The 14,399-nt window shown below is 42.6% G+C and overlaps 1 protein-coding gene across 3 annotated transcripts in view; it reads left to right on the forward strand.

The window, feature by feature from the left end:
* ZNF609 (zinc finger protein 609) overlaps positions 1-14,399 on the forward strand; it is a 126,372-nt gene that overhangs the window by 15,424 nt on the left and 96,549 nt on the right. For all 3 annotated transcript variants that reach the window (XM_077264020.1, XM_077264019.1, XM_077264021.1), the window contains exon 2: positions 4,316-5,212. In XM_077264020.1, the coding sequence (XP_077120135.1) occupies positions 4,481-5,212 (732 nt within the window). In that variant the 5' untranslated portion in view covers positions 4,316-4,480. The remainder of the gene's footprint in view (positions 1-4,315; positions 5,213-14,399) is intronic.

Here is a 14,399-nt window from a genome sequence, read left to right on the forward strand (position 1 = left end):
AATGAAAAATAAATTGCAGATCATCTCTTCTGCATTCCATTATGAATCACACAGTGACTCTGATGAAAAACTTCCATGTCTCTGTGTTTTGTTTTTTCTTGCGGATACACAGCGCGCAAAAATACATGGACATGTGAACAGCCCTATAGACTTTATCAGTGAAAATCCTGGCTAGAACCTGCATGTGATTCCCAGACATGTGAACAAGCCTGAATTAAGCTTATAGGGCATAGTTGTCCTATGGTGGTATGTTCAGATGTAATAAGGTGTGACGTTTGACGCCCTGACAATGAGAACATAATGGGGTTTTCTGATTGCGGGAAACCTTTTACCCTTGGCTGCAGTTCACATTGTACTTTGTATTGTGTAGGTGTTTATTGCCTGCAGCACTGATGTCACATTAGCGGCACTGCAGCCAATCATTTCACTCAGCGGCTCGTATCTAAACAGTGGATAATTCTTTGACCATTGTGTCACCATTGTTGGAGACTCCCCTTATGCCCAGTGGATATAACGTGACATTTGTCTATATGCATGCAATTTTTGTCTTTTTTTCACTTTGTACATACCAATTTTCCATTCAATCATGATTTTTTTGTAATGAATAAAATATATATTCTTTAACCTTGAATTCCAAGTGATTCTCCAGTATTGCGATTTTGGAGTGGTTTAGACTTATGTGAGTCTTTTTCTCTGACCACAGACAGTGGCGCTATCCACATTCATTATGCAATAAGGTATATCTTTATATTTAAAGGTTCCATGCAAATCTATGGGTCCGTGAAAAACACATTCAGCACACAGACAGCATCAGTGTGTTTAACATTGCAAAGTATAGGAGATGCTTTGCAATTCTGTTATTTCTTTATCATTAAAAAAACTGATGGCAAAAACAAACCGCACACTAATGATAAAATCGGACGCACTGATGACACCTGTACCATGTGTAAGCACGGACATGTGTGATTGAATCTTCAGGGCTTCTAACAGATCCCATTAAAGGGAACCTCATAGCAGGATTTACCCCTCACAGGTATTAAGGGCACTTTATCAAACTCTTAATATTTTCTGTATAATCACTAAGTCTAAAATCAATTCCGAATAGCAGCGTGCGGTTTCCCGTGCCGCTGTCAGTTATTCCTGCAGTGCACTGGTATCGTACCCATAGTGGCATGGTTGGCATCCCAGCGCATGCCGCTGTGATCACGATACCCGCGTGCTGTTGGAATGAGTGACAGCAGGGCCAAGTTAGTCCCGATATAAACTTTGGCTGTACTGATCAGCGATTATTGTACCACATCGGCCATTAGAAACAATGGTGGAACGCTGATAAAGTTGTTTTCTTCAAGGGCATATAGACGTGTCCTTCTGTCTTGAACACGCTCTGGCGAAGGACGTGCTGTAAAATTGCAGCACATCCACCTCCTCTTTTGGGACAAATCTGTATTCAATCTTCCTAGGAATGAAAGAAAATCTTTCTCAGATATATTTCTTTTTTGCCATTCTATAGAGAACTGTAATGTACCCGTGTGAATGAAAGCCAGCTGTTCTGTGTACAATATATTTGCCAGTGTAACATTTCTAATCTGCTAATGTGACAGCTAAATACGGTACTTTTGTGAACCTTAGAAAGATGAGAGCTCTGTGGATGAGCCTAGGTATCCACTATGCCTATTGGACTAGCAAACTCAATGTTTTCTTTTTAATGGTAAAAGCCATACACACTTAAAAGAAATGCATCCAGTCTTGCAGATTTATTGCAACCAAATGTTGATGTGAAGCCCTAACCTTAAAATAATGGGCATCTAGTATGACTGTTTTATTTACAATTTTTCTATTATGCTTAAAGCGCCTCTATCAATTTCACAATTGAAACTATAGAAATTTTTAAGTGGATGTCTTAGCTCTAATGAGACTGTTATTTTTACTTTATAAATCCATGTCAAAATGGCTCTTTAATGCTAATACTGAAATGGCCATTTTATGAGTCCAGCTGCAGAAAGAAATGGCTTATGAGCCCAATTGTGTTCAGTCTCTGCCCGCCCACCTCGAGATCTGCAGGTTGTACTGAGCAGTGTGAGATCTCAGCAGGGAGGAGGTACACTGAGGAGCTGTTAATGGGTCTAGTTGGGCAGAGATTGAGTAAATGGGAACCTGTTACCAGCTTTATACTGTATAAACCACGCCCATCACCTTTTATGTAAGTGGAGTGTAGACAACCCCTTTTGTCATGCTCTGCAGGTGAATCGCGCGGTCCGGTCCAGTGGGCGAATCCAGATTGCACTCGGCGACACCCCAGTCTCTTCAAACACCACATCTTGATCCACAGAGTGCTCAAAGTCTTGCACCTGCGCAGTTGAATCAGAGACCTGTGCAGGCACACATCAATCTGCCCTAGGACAAAGCGAAGTCATGTGATGCGCAGCCGCCACTTCTACGTCACCACGCCAAGTTCACTTATTTTTAAAATAAATACACCAGGTCTAAGGGTATGTGTCCACGTTCAGGATTGCATCAGGATTTGGTCAGGATTTTCCATCAGTATTTGTAAGCCAAAACCAGGAGTGGGTGATAAATACAGAAGTGGAGCATATGTTTCTATTCTACTTTTCCTCTAATTTTTCCACTCCTGGTTTTGGCTTACAAATACTGATGAAAAATCCTGACCAAATCCTGATGCAATCCTGAACGTGGACACATACCCTAACAGATCTATTTAATAATGTTTGCAGCTTGTATTGTGAATTCTGGTCACAGAGCCACTTGACTTTGCTGGGATCTGAGGAACAGTCCCATTCACTTGGCTGTGATGCAGTCCCTTGCACATAGGGTGACTAGAGTCACAGTGAAGGGTGGGGTAGAGGCAGGGCTAAACTACGGTAGCACTGAAACCTCACCATTTATTCTCAAGATCAGTGGCAGATGCAGAGTTTTAGCCCCAATAGATCACCAACCTTCATGGCCTATCCTGATGGCACCCAAATATACACCTCTTCTCCTGACATCACTCCCACCTTAATAAAACACCAGGGATTGTCTATCTGCTGTCTCTAAAGTCATGTCCTCTCTCTATCTGAAACGGAATTTCTCCATAACTGAACTACTCAAGTTTCCTCCCTCCACTACCCAAACTATGCCAGATATTGCTATTGCCTTGGGTGATTCAACCATAGCTCCCAAGCAGCACACTCTCTGTCTTGAGGTCATAATTAACACGGAACTTTCCTTTATTCCCTATTTCCAATCTCTCACTTGTGCATGTTGCCTACATCTTAAAAACATTTTTGGAATCTGACATTTTCACACCTTTGAATCAGCAAAAACTTAAATGTTGCACTTACTCATTCTTGTCTGGACTATTGCAACTCTCTATTGATCAGTCTCCCTCTTACCAAACGTTCTCCAATTTGTCCCGAATGAGGATTGTATTACTGTCCAGCCACTACACAGATATCTCCACCTTGTTCCAGCCATTGCACTCGTTACCTATCCACTACTCAGTAGAATATAAACTTATCACCCTCCACAGTTTCTCGCCACCCTACATCTTCTCTCTTATCTCTATCACCCTACCATGCCCTCTGTTCTGCAACTGATCTAAGACTAGCCTCCTTCTTAATCTAAACCTCTTACTTCAGTGTCCAAGACTTCTCTCGTTCTGGGCCTGTTTTCTGGAATGCACTACCCCAGATGACCCGATTAATACCTAGCTCCTACATTTTTAAGCGTGCTTTAAAAAAAATCTGTTTAGACAAGCCTATCACATTACTTCATTACCGACGCTAGTGCGAAAGTAGCCTTAGCCTATTATAATGGTGGCTGAACCATAACTGACTTTCTATCTATTGCAACCCCCTATATCCTTATAGATTGTAAGGTTGGGAGCAGGACCCTCATTCTTCCTGTAACTGAATAATTATGTGTCACTCAGTATTGTCTTTATTGTTTTTATGTGCCCTTGGTTAACTGTAAAGTGCTGCAGAATATGTTTGCAATATATGAATAATATTATTATTGTTCTAGCAACACTACACAATCGCTTTATAAAATGGGAATGTCCCTTTAACAAAACAATTAGCTACCCCCAACAACTGGAAAAGCCAGCAGTTTTTTTTGTGTGTGTGTATGTATGTATATGTGTATGTATGTATGTATATATATATATATATATATATAATGTTAATGTTTATATACAAATGTTCTTTTGTGCTTGTATGCTTATTGACTTCATGCTGTGCCTTCTGAATACATTTTCTGCATAGTATACGGATATGAATGCCTTTTAATGACACGTCTTTATTTCTTTGATTTGCAGTTACAATGCCATCTCTTCAAAGATCCAGTGTAATTCTGTAACCTCAAACTCTGGTACACCTGTCCCTTGGCTAAAACCCCTGTTCCACGCTGGAGAGTAGAGAGGCTGGCACAGCATCCCCAACCTGGAAAAACTTAAGGCCTCAGGAGGGTGCGCACACTTAAGATGTCCTTGAGCAGTGGCGCACCAGGAGGGAAAGGTCTGGACACAAATCCTGTGGAGACCTACGATAGTGGTGATGAATGGGACATCGGAGTGGGCAATCTGATTATTGACTTGGATGCAGATCTAGAGAAGGACCAGCAGAAGCTTGAAATGTCAGGATCTAAAGAGGTGGGCCTTCCAGCCCCCAACGCTGTGGCCACGCTCCCCGATAACATTAAGTTTGTGACGCCAGTACCTAGTGGTCAAACTAAAGAGTCAAAATCCAAATCAAAGAGGAGTAAAAGTAGCAAGGATGGAGGTAGGAGTAGTCAGACCTCCACTGGACTTTTCCCATCTGGAGAAGCAAATAAAAAAGAAGTATCAGGACGTTCTGCAGATAATGGGGGTAATTCAGGAGTCCCCTCTTCCGCAGCAACTTCTTCCAAGGCAGGAGAGAAATCGAGTAAGGCAGCCCGCAGCTCATCTAGTTCTAAAAAAGAAAGTGGAAAGGCCAAAAAGGACAAGGGTGAGGGGCCTGGGGCAAGTGGGGACAAAGAGCCCATTGGCGTTCTACAGCCGCCCCCTGGAGTCGGGGGTCGTGGAAACTCTGTTCAGGAACCTCTGGGAACTGCAGTAGAACAGATGGGTGGGGGAATAGCATCGGACAGTGGGAATGCGTTGAATGTTATAAAATCAGAAAATGAGGATCCCGAACTGGATACTCGAGGATTGAAGAAGGTCAAGGCTGAAATGGTGAGTACTCAATATATATTACACATGGAAGTGTAAATTGTGTACCATATAGGCAGAGGACTGTCACTCTACTTGCTTATGGGCAGCCTTTTCCCATGACCAGTTTTCATGAGATTTGCAAACAATGCTGCATACGTCAAGTAGTGTCAGACTTTTTTTTTTTCTGGTCACTGAAAAATGTAATTTGCTTTGTCAGCAGGAAAATGTTCGTGCCCCTGATCTCACGTAGTCTTTGTTCACACATTGTGGTAATGTAGCAGTTGGCAAAATTGCAGTTTACCAAAAATATTGCAAAGGTTTTAGACATGGTTGTTGACTGTGTGGTTTCTACAGATTTGACAGTTTTATTTATTTTTTTATAAAAAAAAAATTGCTGAGACAATAAACATCCTGGCACTATTGCATGGTGTGAGTGCAGCCATGATGGTTGTCTAATGTACAATTTATGGACATAATTTAAAAGACCTGTTCACTTCACTAGGCTCTTTTTAAAGGAGAAAAGTAATGCCAGGCACTGTATAGAATGTGAGAACGTTAAAGAGGTTTTGCCAAAATTGCAATTTTTTTCTTATCCAATTGGGTGGAGGTCTAGGTTATGCCGTCTGCTTCAGTGGGTTTCGCTTCATTCATTATCTATGGGGCTGACAGATAAAGCCAAGTACAGCACTATCTTTCCCTCAGTCTCATTCCCACGTGAATGGAGTCCGGTATGTACTTGCGCTCCCCAGGTCCACCAGTCGGGTATGTACTTGCGCTCCCCAGGTCCACCAGTCGGGTATGTACTCGAGCTCCCCAGGTCCACCAGTCGGGTATGTACTTGCGCTCCCCGGGTCCACCAGTCGGGTATGTACTCGCGCTCCCCGGGTCCCCCAGTCGGGTATGTACTCGCGCTCCCCGGGTCCACCAGTGTGTCTCCACTGCTCCTTGTGCCTGGCGTGGCTGCGGTGCTGATGTCGCATCAGCGCCACAGCAGCCAATCTGTGAGTTACGCAGCTCTGTGCCGGGTGTTCGGTCTACACTGGCACAGCCACAGAGCTTACTGACAGCACCACAGCCAATGCCTGACACTGGGAGCAGCTGCGGAGATTCGCAGGTGGACCTGGGGATGGTGAGCATGTTTTTTTTTTTGTTTGTTTTCTTGCTTTCTTTAATAGCAAACTGCAGCCAGGGGGAAACTTAATTGACAGCGAACAACCCCTTTAAGGTTATCCATAGGAATGTGATTGTCGAAAACTGATGGGACGGCCTTTACATCCAGATGCAGAACAGAAGAAGTTGGCTGCACATTTGCTTGGCTCTCAGTTTATTTCTGACGGACTTCCAGGAACATCCATGCACACTTTGTATAGCTCCCATTGCAAGAGAATTGAGACATCTGTCCTTTGTTTTTTCTCTCCATATGCTGTGGATGGCAGATTGGGGGGACTCCGGTTGTCGCGGAGAAAGGAAATATCCATTGTCAGGGACCTGCCAATACCAAATGTAATTTGGGAATGTAATTTCAAAACTTGTATATTTTATAAATGAAATAAGATTAGAGGAAATCTTAGTAATGTGGCAAATGCCCGAGGTGTCACTAAGTAGATGGTGAAGCTTGGTGGCAGGATGAGCTTTTGTGCTAGGAATATGTAGCATTTAATAGTTGTGTATTGTCAGAGAATCACTGTGCATTATACCTTTGTGGGGTCTTGTGTAATTTGCTGCAGCGTTTTTTAATTGTACTTACCTTGAAGCGGACTCTTTGTAGCGGGACCTTGGGTTTCTACATCACCTCTCCGTCCACTGCAGACCAGCTCCTATTCAGATAGCTGCTCTGCAGCACCTGGCAGCGTGTGCTAAACAGTGTGTGGTGGTGGCCTGCTCCGTCCATTGGTTACAGACAGCTGACTGCTCGGGCTGCTGGGTGTCAGATGTGCTATTGATGACCTATATCGAGATGCATAGGCAAATATGCATCAAAATCTACACATCATTCACTCCCTTTGTTAATGTGCTATTTTTTTTTTTGCTGCAAATGTATTTTTTTCCCGGCGGTTGATCACCACCACTATACACTGTGATCAAATGGGGATCAGGAGTCTTTCATCTCTGTAGTGTGCCCTATATAACACTAGCTGCGCTGTAAGGAGGAGGGAGATGGCTGTCAGTTGGTTCACCTAGGGGTTCACTAACCTTCCTTAACATCCAGCGCTAGTATATCTGCCTTTAGCATTACAGCACAATGGGGCTTTAAAGGAAAAGTGATGGTAACGAGTTGGAACTTCACTTTTTAATTAACACCCATGTAATGATGTTCATTGAAGTGCTTCTACATTGAATTTTTGTCACTTTTTCAGTTTGAGATTTTTTTTTAATTACATTTAATAGAACAATATTTATTACCATCGATTATCAATGTATTCCTGGAGGAATAATTATTGTAAATATCACTGTGATAAGCACTTAGATTTAATTGCTGATATCAGTGATATTTTCATACAAATAGACTAAATATATATATATATATATATATATATATATATATATATATATATATATATATCTAGAGATATATCGCTATCTGTCTCCAAATTAGTTATTAGGAAAAATTCAGGAGTGGATTACTCGATATAACAGTCTACATATGAATACCCAGCTATTCACAAACCACTCACGTAGTAATAATAATCTTTATTTTTATATAGCGCTAACATATTCCGCAGCGCTTTACAGTTTGCACACGTTATCATCGCTGTCCCCGATGGGGCTCACAATCTAAATTCCCTATCAGTATGTCTTTGGAATGTGGGAGGAAACCGGAGAACCCGGAGGAAACCCACGCTATCACGGAGAGAACATACAAACTCATTGCAGATGTTGTCCTGGGTGGGATTAGAACCCAGGACTCTAGCGCTGCAGGGCTGCTGTGCTAACTACTAAGCCACCGTGCTGCCCAGTAATAAAAATAATTTTATTTAATACAGTTAAAAACATGTAACATGCACAAATACATATAAATGAGGGATTTAATGAGAAAGGATCAAGTAAACATAGACATCGCTAAGTCCAAATGACCAGGGTTAGTATATATTATATATATTATGTTCAAAGATGGCTGCCGCACATTTGTACAAATACACAGTCTGAATTGACCTCCATAAATCAGGCTAAGCCATGTATGCAACGTATTACCGTATATCTTGCCCATTATGTAATAAAATGACCATCAAGACCACCACTGCCACCACGAGGCGCGTTTCGTATTGGGGTTTTATTAAGGGGACCCCTTCTACCACCTGTATATATCTAATAGCACTCACATATGGGACAATCCAATGGTGCATGCGTAGCCATCCCCAGGTCCCAGGTGCTTATTGTTCCCACACTCATTTCCAGCGTGCTTCAGGAGAAACTTGTCCCCTTGACGCGTACTGGTAATTTGCAGAGGCCTTTACAGCTGCTGGTATGGTGTGCATGTGCTCATGGGCACCATTTTTAGGAAGTCTATAGAGAGCAGCCATGCTCTGTAGTATCATCTTGATAGAACTATAGTGACTAGTGGTGAGCGAACGTGCTCGGATAACGTGTTGCAGATAAAAGGTGCATAAAAACCAAAATGCAATAGGACGGCTGTAATACTAATTACTAGAAGTCCATATATACAGTACATCGTAATATATAATATAGAGTTATAGAAAGAAATATGTGATAATGCAAAAAGAAAATACAAAGAATTGATTCATATAAACAGTAAGTTGATCTAATCATATTCTCATGCTACGTTTATCAAGTCTGGAGAAAGGAGAAGTATGTATAGAGGCACAGTGGGTGAAGTGAGGAAAGGTGCAACATGTAAATGCTGTCAGAAATCATTAATAGATAATAACCTGATGCAAAATCACCAGGAGCAAATAATTGACCAAGGTAAAAGACCCCCCAAAATTGCCAAAACGTCTTTTTTCATTTAATCCTGCAGTGGACATTGTTCCCAGATCATTTATCCATCTGGCCTCGAAGTGGGGGAAGGTTTGTTTCACGTTCCCTCCTATGATGTCACAATGATCCCTATCATACACCCCTGACTTTGAGTATTATATATATATATATATATATATATATATATATATATATATATATATATATATATATATATATATATATATATATATATATATATATATATATATATATATATATATATATATAATCTATATTAACCCCGGCCATTTGGACCTACCGCTGTCTACTTGATCCTGTCTCTTTAAATCTCTGTTATGTATATTTGTGCATGTTACTTGTGTTTACCTGTATTAACAGGCTCCCTGGGAAGTCAGCGGGAACTATAGTAGTTTCCATCGCAGCAAAGGCAGAATGATTATAAAACACGGATTACTGAATAATATAGATTTATCTGAGAGCTGCCATACAAATGTATGGAGGCATGTGAACCTAAAAGGGGGCATTCTGGGTAAGTCTGGATCCCTTTGGCTCTACATAACTAGCCCTAATCCTTTAGTTCTGCTAGATATGTCACTGCCAGAGGTGTTTGGTAGTGGCTCACTCCACTGTCCCCATGGAGAACATTTGCAGTTGTATGGTAGGGATTGTGAGAATTTGTATGGTCACCCGAAGAAACCATTTCTCATAGTCCAGATATTAATGGCCTCTTGCTGCTAATATTTCCTGACCTCTCCTCCCCCCCCCCCCCCCCCCCATATAAAATTGCACTGTGTTTGATTATTTTAGGAGGTTATTTCTGTATTTTATTAATAATCAGCCTTATTATTATTATTATTATTGCTCCAGAGGCTCAGGGTGGTGAAAAACAAAACTGGAGCTGTCACTCACCCCTCCTGTGGTCCAGAGTTACCTTTCACCACTACTATTGAGTACTGTCTGCAGCAAAGACGGCATGTCAGCAACGCTGCTGCCAATCACTGAGCTTGGATACGCACATCACCATTCTTTTCTTGCTTCTGGAGCTGTAATCTTTGAAAGTGGATAATCCTTTTCAGCAGGGTTTCAGGCAGCATTGCGAGAAGACAAGTTATAAACTGTGTGAGCAGTCTGTGGTTCCTGAAGTGTTTTCACGCCAGCGGTGGCCTTTTACACTCTGTACGTGCCGACAGGCCTCTGGCTGGACTCCACACTCATCTTTTTTCCTGCTGCCTCTTTCATGCAGGACAGGAAAGGAACAGATTAGAAGATGAATGAATGAAATGGCCTTTTCCTGTGGTCAGAGAGCATAGACCTTGTTAGCAGGAGGTGGACCGACCTCATAAAGATGGACAGATGAGAGTTGGCAGCTCCAGCCTGATGTCAGCCGCGGTCACGGAGTCGGGATAATAAAGTGTGAGACAGTTTGCTTCTCAGGGGATGAAGGAGTGTTTCCAGAGCACTGACTCCGCCGGCGGCCCTCTACAATATATCTGCACTGTGCATTCTACATCGGAGCTTGTGTGTGGTGTTTTTTAATAAACATAGCTTACCACAGCCTGATATATACTGGTTAAATAGGAAATTAGGTGTTTTCGGGGTTAAACCATTTTTCTTCAATGGTAAAATAAACATGTTTGTTCCCATGGAATGGACATGCAGCGTATTTCAGTCCAGATAGAAAATCCAAGCATATTACTGTGCTGTTTTGTATGTTATTTTGTGATGTCTTATCCATAGCATAAATCTACTGGTATTGGTGAGATGTGCAGCTTGTTGGCGTATATACTCTACAGCTTGCATTAGGGTGCTTTTACACTGCTTTTTGGCACTCGTTCGTTGGAGCCTACTTTCAAGCTTCCCCCGTAAAATGGGATTCGGGCATATTCACTGACAGGTCCATAGACTGTAATGGTGCTGATGAGTGAATGTGTCCTCTGTTGTGCATCGGTTTCAGACGTGTATGCCTACTGGAGGTAGACACTCGGACATAGTAGAGTACTAGACTGTTGTGAATTAGACTTTTTTGCTCCCTCTTGTGGTTACTAGTGATATGACTCTGAGATTGTCTTTCCTCAGTTTGGCACCCACCTGGGCCGTTAGTCCAGGGGTGTTGCTATATAAACTTCCTGGATCCTTAGTCCAGTGCCTGGCATTGTTGTAATCAGATCCTTTCTGTTTGCTCCTGTCTGCTGGTCCTGGTTCGTGCAAAATTAAGCTAAGTCCGGCTTCTTTGTTTTTTGGTTATTTGCTTTGCTCTTATTTTTGGTCCAGCTTGTACTAAATGTGATTCCTGACTTTGCTGGAAGCTCTAGGGGGCTGGTGTTCTCCCCCCGGGCCGTTAGACGGTTCGGGGGTTCTTGAATATCCAGCGTGGATATTTTGATAGGGTTTTTGCTGACCATATAAGTCATCTTACTATATTCTGCTATTAGCTAGTGGGCCTCTCTTTGCTAAATACCTAGCTCATTCTTACGTTTGTCTTTTCCTCTTACCTCACCGTTATTATTTGTTGGGGGCTTGTATCCAACTTTTGGGGTCTTTTCTCTGGAGGCAAGAAAGGTCTTTCTTTTCCCTTCTAGGGTTAGTTAGTTCTCCGGCTGGCGCGAGACGTCTAGAACCAACGTAGGCACGTTCCCCGGCTGCTGCTATTTGTGGTGCTAGGATTAGATATATGGTCAGCTCAGTTACCACTGCCCTATGAGCTGGTTTTTTGTGTTTGCAGACTTAGTAATTATTTCTGAGACCCTCTGCCATTGGGGTCATAACAGTATGCCAGGCCAACATTGAATGTTTAATGCATTGCAGAAGTGGGATAATAAGAAAGGAAATTCTGAGTTTTTTTTTTTTTTTTTTTTTCCTCTCTTCCTCCCCTTTACCTCTGAGTGGCTTGTGCTTGCTGCAGACATGAATGTCCAGACCTTGATTACAAGTGTAGACCAGCTTGCTGCTCGTGTGCAGGGCATACAAGATTTTGTTACCAGTAGTCCAATGTCTGAACCTAAAATACCTATTCCTGAACTGTTTTCTGGAGACCGATTTAAGTTTAGGAATTTCAGGAATAATTGTAAATTGTTTCTATCTCTGAGACCCCGTTCATCTGCTCAGCAAGTTAAAATTGTTATCTCTTTTTTACGGGGCGACCCTCAGGATTGGGCTTTCTCGCTAGCGCCAGGAGATCCGGCATTGGCAAATATTGATGTGTTTTTTCTGGCGCTCGGATTGCTTTACGAGGAACCCAATCTTGAAGTTCAGGCAGAAAAAGCCTTGCTGGCTATTTCTCAGGGCCAGGATGAAGCTGAAGTGTATTGCCAAAAATTTCGGAAATGGTCCGTGCTTACTCAGTGGAATGAGTGTGCTCTGGCTGCAAATTTCAGAAATGGCCTTTCTGAAGCCATTAAGAATGTGATGGTGGGTTTCCCCATTCCTACAAGTCTGAATGATTCCATGGCGCTGGCTATTCAAATTGACCGGCGTTTGCGGGAGCGCAAAACCGCTAAGCCTCTGGTGGTGTTGTCTGAACAAACACCTGATTTAATGCAATGTGATAGAATTCAGACTAGAAATGAGCGGAAAAAACATAGACGTCAGAATGGGTTGTGTTTTTACTGTGGTGATTCTACACATGTTATATCAGCATGCTCTAAACGCCTAACAAGGGTTGTTAGCCCTGTCGCCATTGGTAATTTGCAACCTAAATTTATTTTGTCTGTAACTTTAATTTGCTCATTGTCTTCTTACCCTGTTATGGCGTTTGTGGATTCAGGTGCTGCCCTGAGTCTTATGGATCTGTCATTTGCCAAGCGCTGTGGTTTTGTTCTTGAACCGTTGGTAAATCCTATTCCTCTTAGAGGTATTGATGCTACGCCATTGGCGGAAAATAAACCGCAGTTTTGGACGCAGGTAACCATGTGCATGACTCCTGAACATCGGGAGGTGATTCGTTTTCTTGTTCTGCATAAAATGCATGATTTGGTCGTTTTGGGGCTGCCATGGTTACAGACCCACAATCCAGTCTTGGATTGGAAGGCAATGTCTGTGTCAAGTTGGGGCTGTCAGGGAATTCATGGTGATTCCCCGCCGGTGTCTATTGCTTCCTCTACTCCTTCGGAAGTTCCTGAGTATTTGTCTGATTATCAGGATGTATTCAGCGAGTCCAGGTCCAGTGCTCTGCCTCCTCATAGGGACTGTGACTGCGCCATAGATTTGATTCCAGGTAGTAAATTTCCTAAGGGAAGACTATTTAATCTGTCTGTACCTGAGCATGCCGCAATGCGTTCGTATATCAAGGAGTCTCTGGAGAAGGGGCATATCCGTCCATCCTCTTCCCCTCTTGGTGCGGGATTCTTTTTTGTGGCCAAGAAGGACGGATCTTTGAGACCTTGTATTGACTATCGGCTTCTGAATAAAATCACTGTTAAATTTCAGTATCCTTTGCCTCTGTTGTCGGACTTGTTTGCCCGGATTAAAGGTGCCAAGTGGTTCACCAAGATAGATCTTCGTGGTGCGTACAACCTTGTGCGCATTAAGCAAGGAGATGAATGGAAGACAGCATTTAATACGCCCGAAGGTCATTTTGAGTACTTGGTGATGCCTTTTGGGCTCTCTAATGCTCCCTCAGTGTTTCAGTCCTTTATGCATGATATTTTCCGGAAGTATCTGGATAAATTTATGATTGTTTATCTGGATGATATTCTGGTTTTCTCTGAAGATTGGGACTCACATGTGGAGCAGGTCAGGATGGTGTTTCAGGTTTTGCGTGAGAATGCTTTGTTTGTTAAGGGCTCAAAGTGTCTCTTTGGAGTACAGAAGGTTCCCTTTTTGGGGTTTATTTTTTCCCCTTCTGCTGTGGAGATGGACCCAGTCAAGGTCCGAGCTATTCATGATTGGACTCAACCCACGTCAGTTAAGAGTCTTCAGAAGTTCTTGGGTTTTGCTAACTTCTATCGTCGTTTTATCGCTAATTTTTCTAGCGTTGTTAAACCTTTGACGGATATGACCAAGAAAGGTTCTGATGTTGCTAACTGGGCTCCTGCAGCCGTGGAGGCGTTCCAAGAGTTGAAGCGCCGGTTTACTTCGGCGCCTGTTTTGTGCCAGCCTGATGTCTCACTTCCCTTTCAGGTCGAAGTGGATGCTTCTGAGATTGGGGCAGGGGCCGTTTTGTCGCAGAGAGGCCCTGGTTGCTCGGTAATGAGACCATGTGCTTTCTTCTCTAGGAAGTTTTCGCCTGCTGAGCGGAATTATGATGTTGGCAATCGGGAGTTGCTGGCCA

Source organism: Ranitomeya variabilis, chromosome 5 (assembly GCF_051348905.1).
Source record: "Ranitomeya variabilis isolate aRanVar5 chromosome 5, aRanVar5.hap1, whole genome shotgun sequence".
NCBI lineage: Eukaryota > Metazoa > Chordata > Amphibia > Anura > Dendrobatidae > Ranitomeya > Ranitomeya variabilis.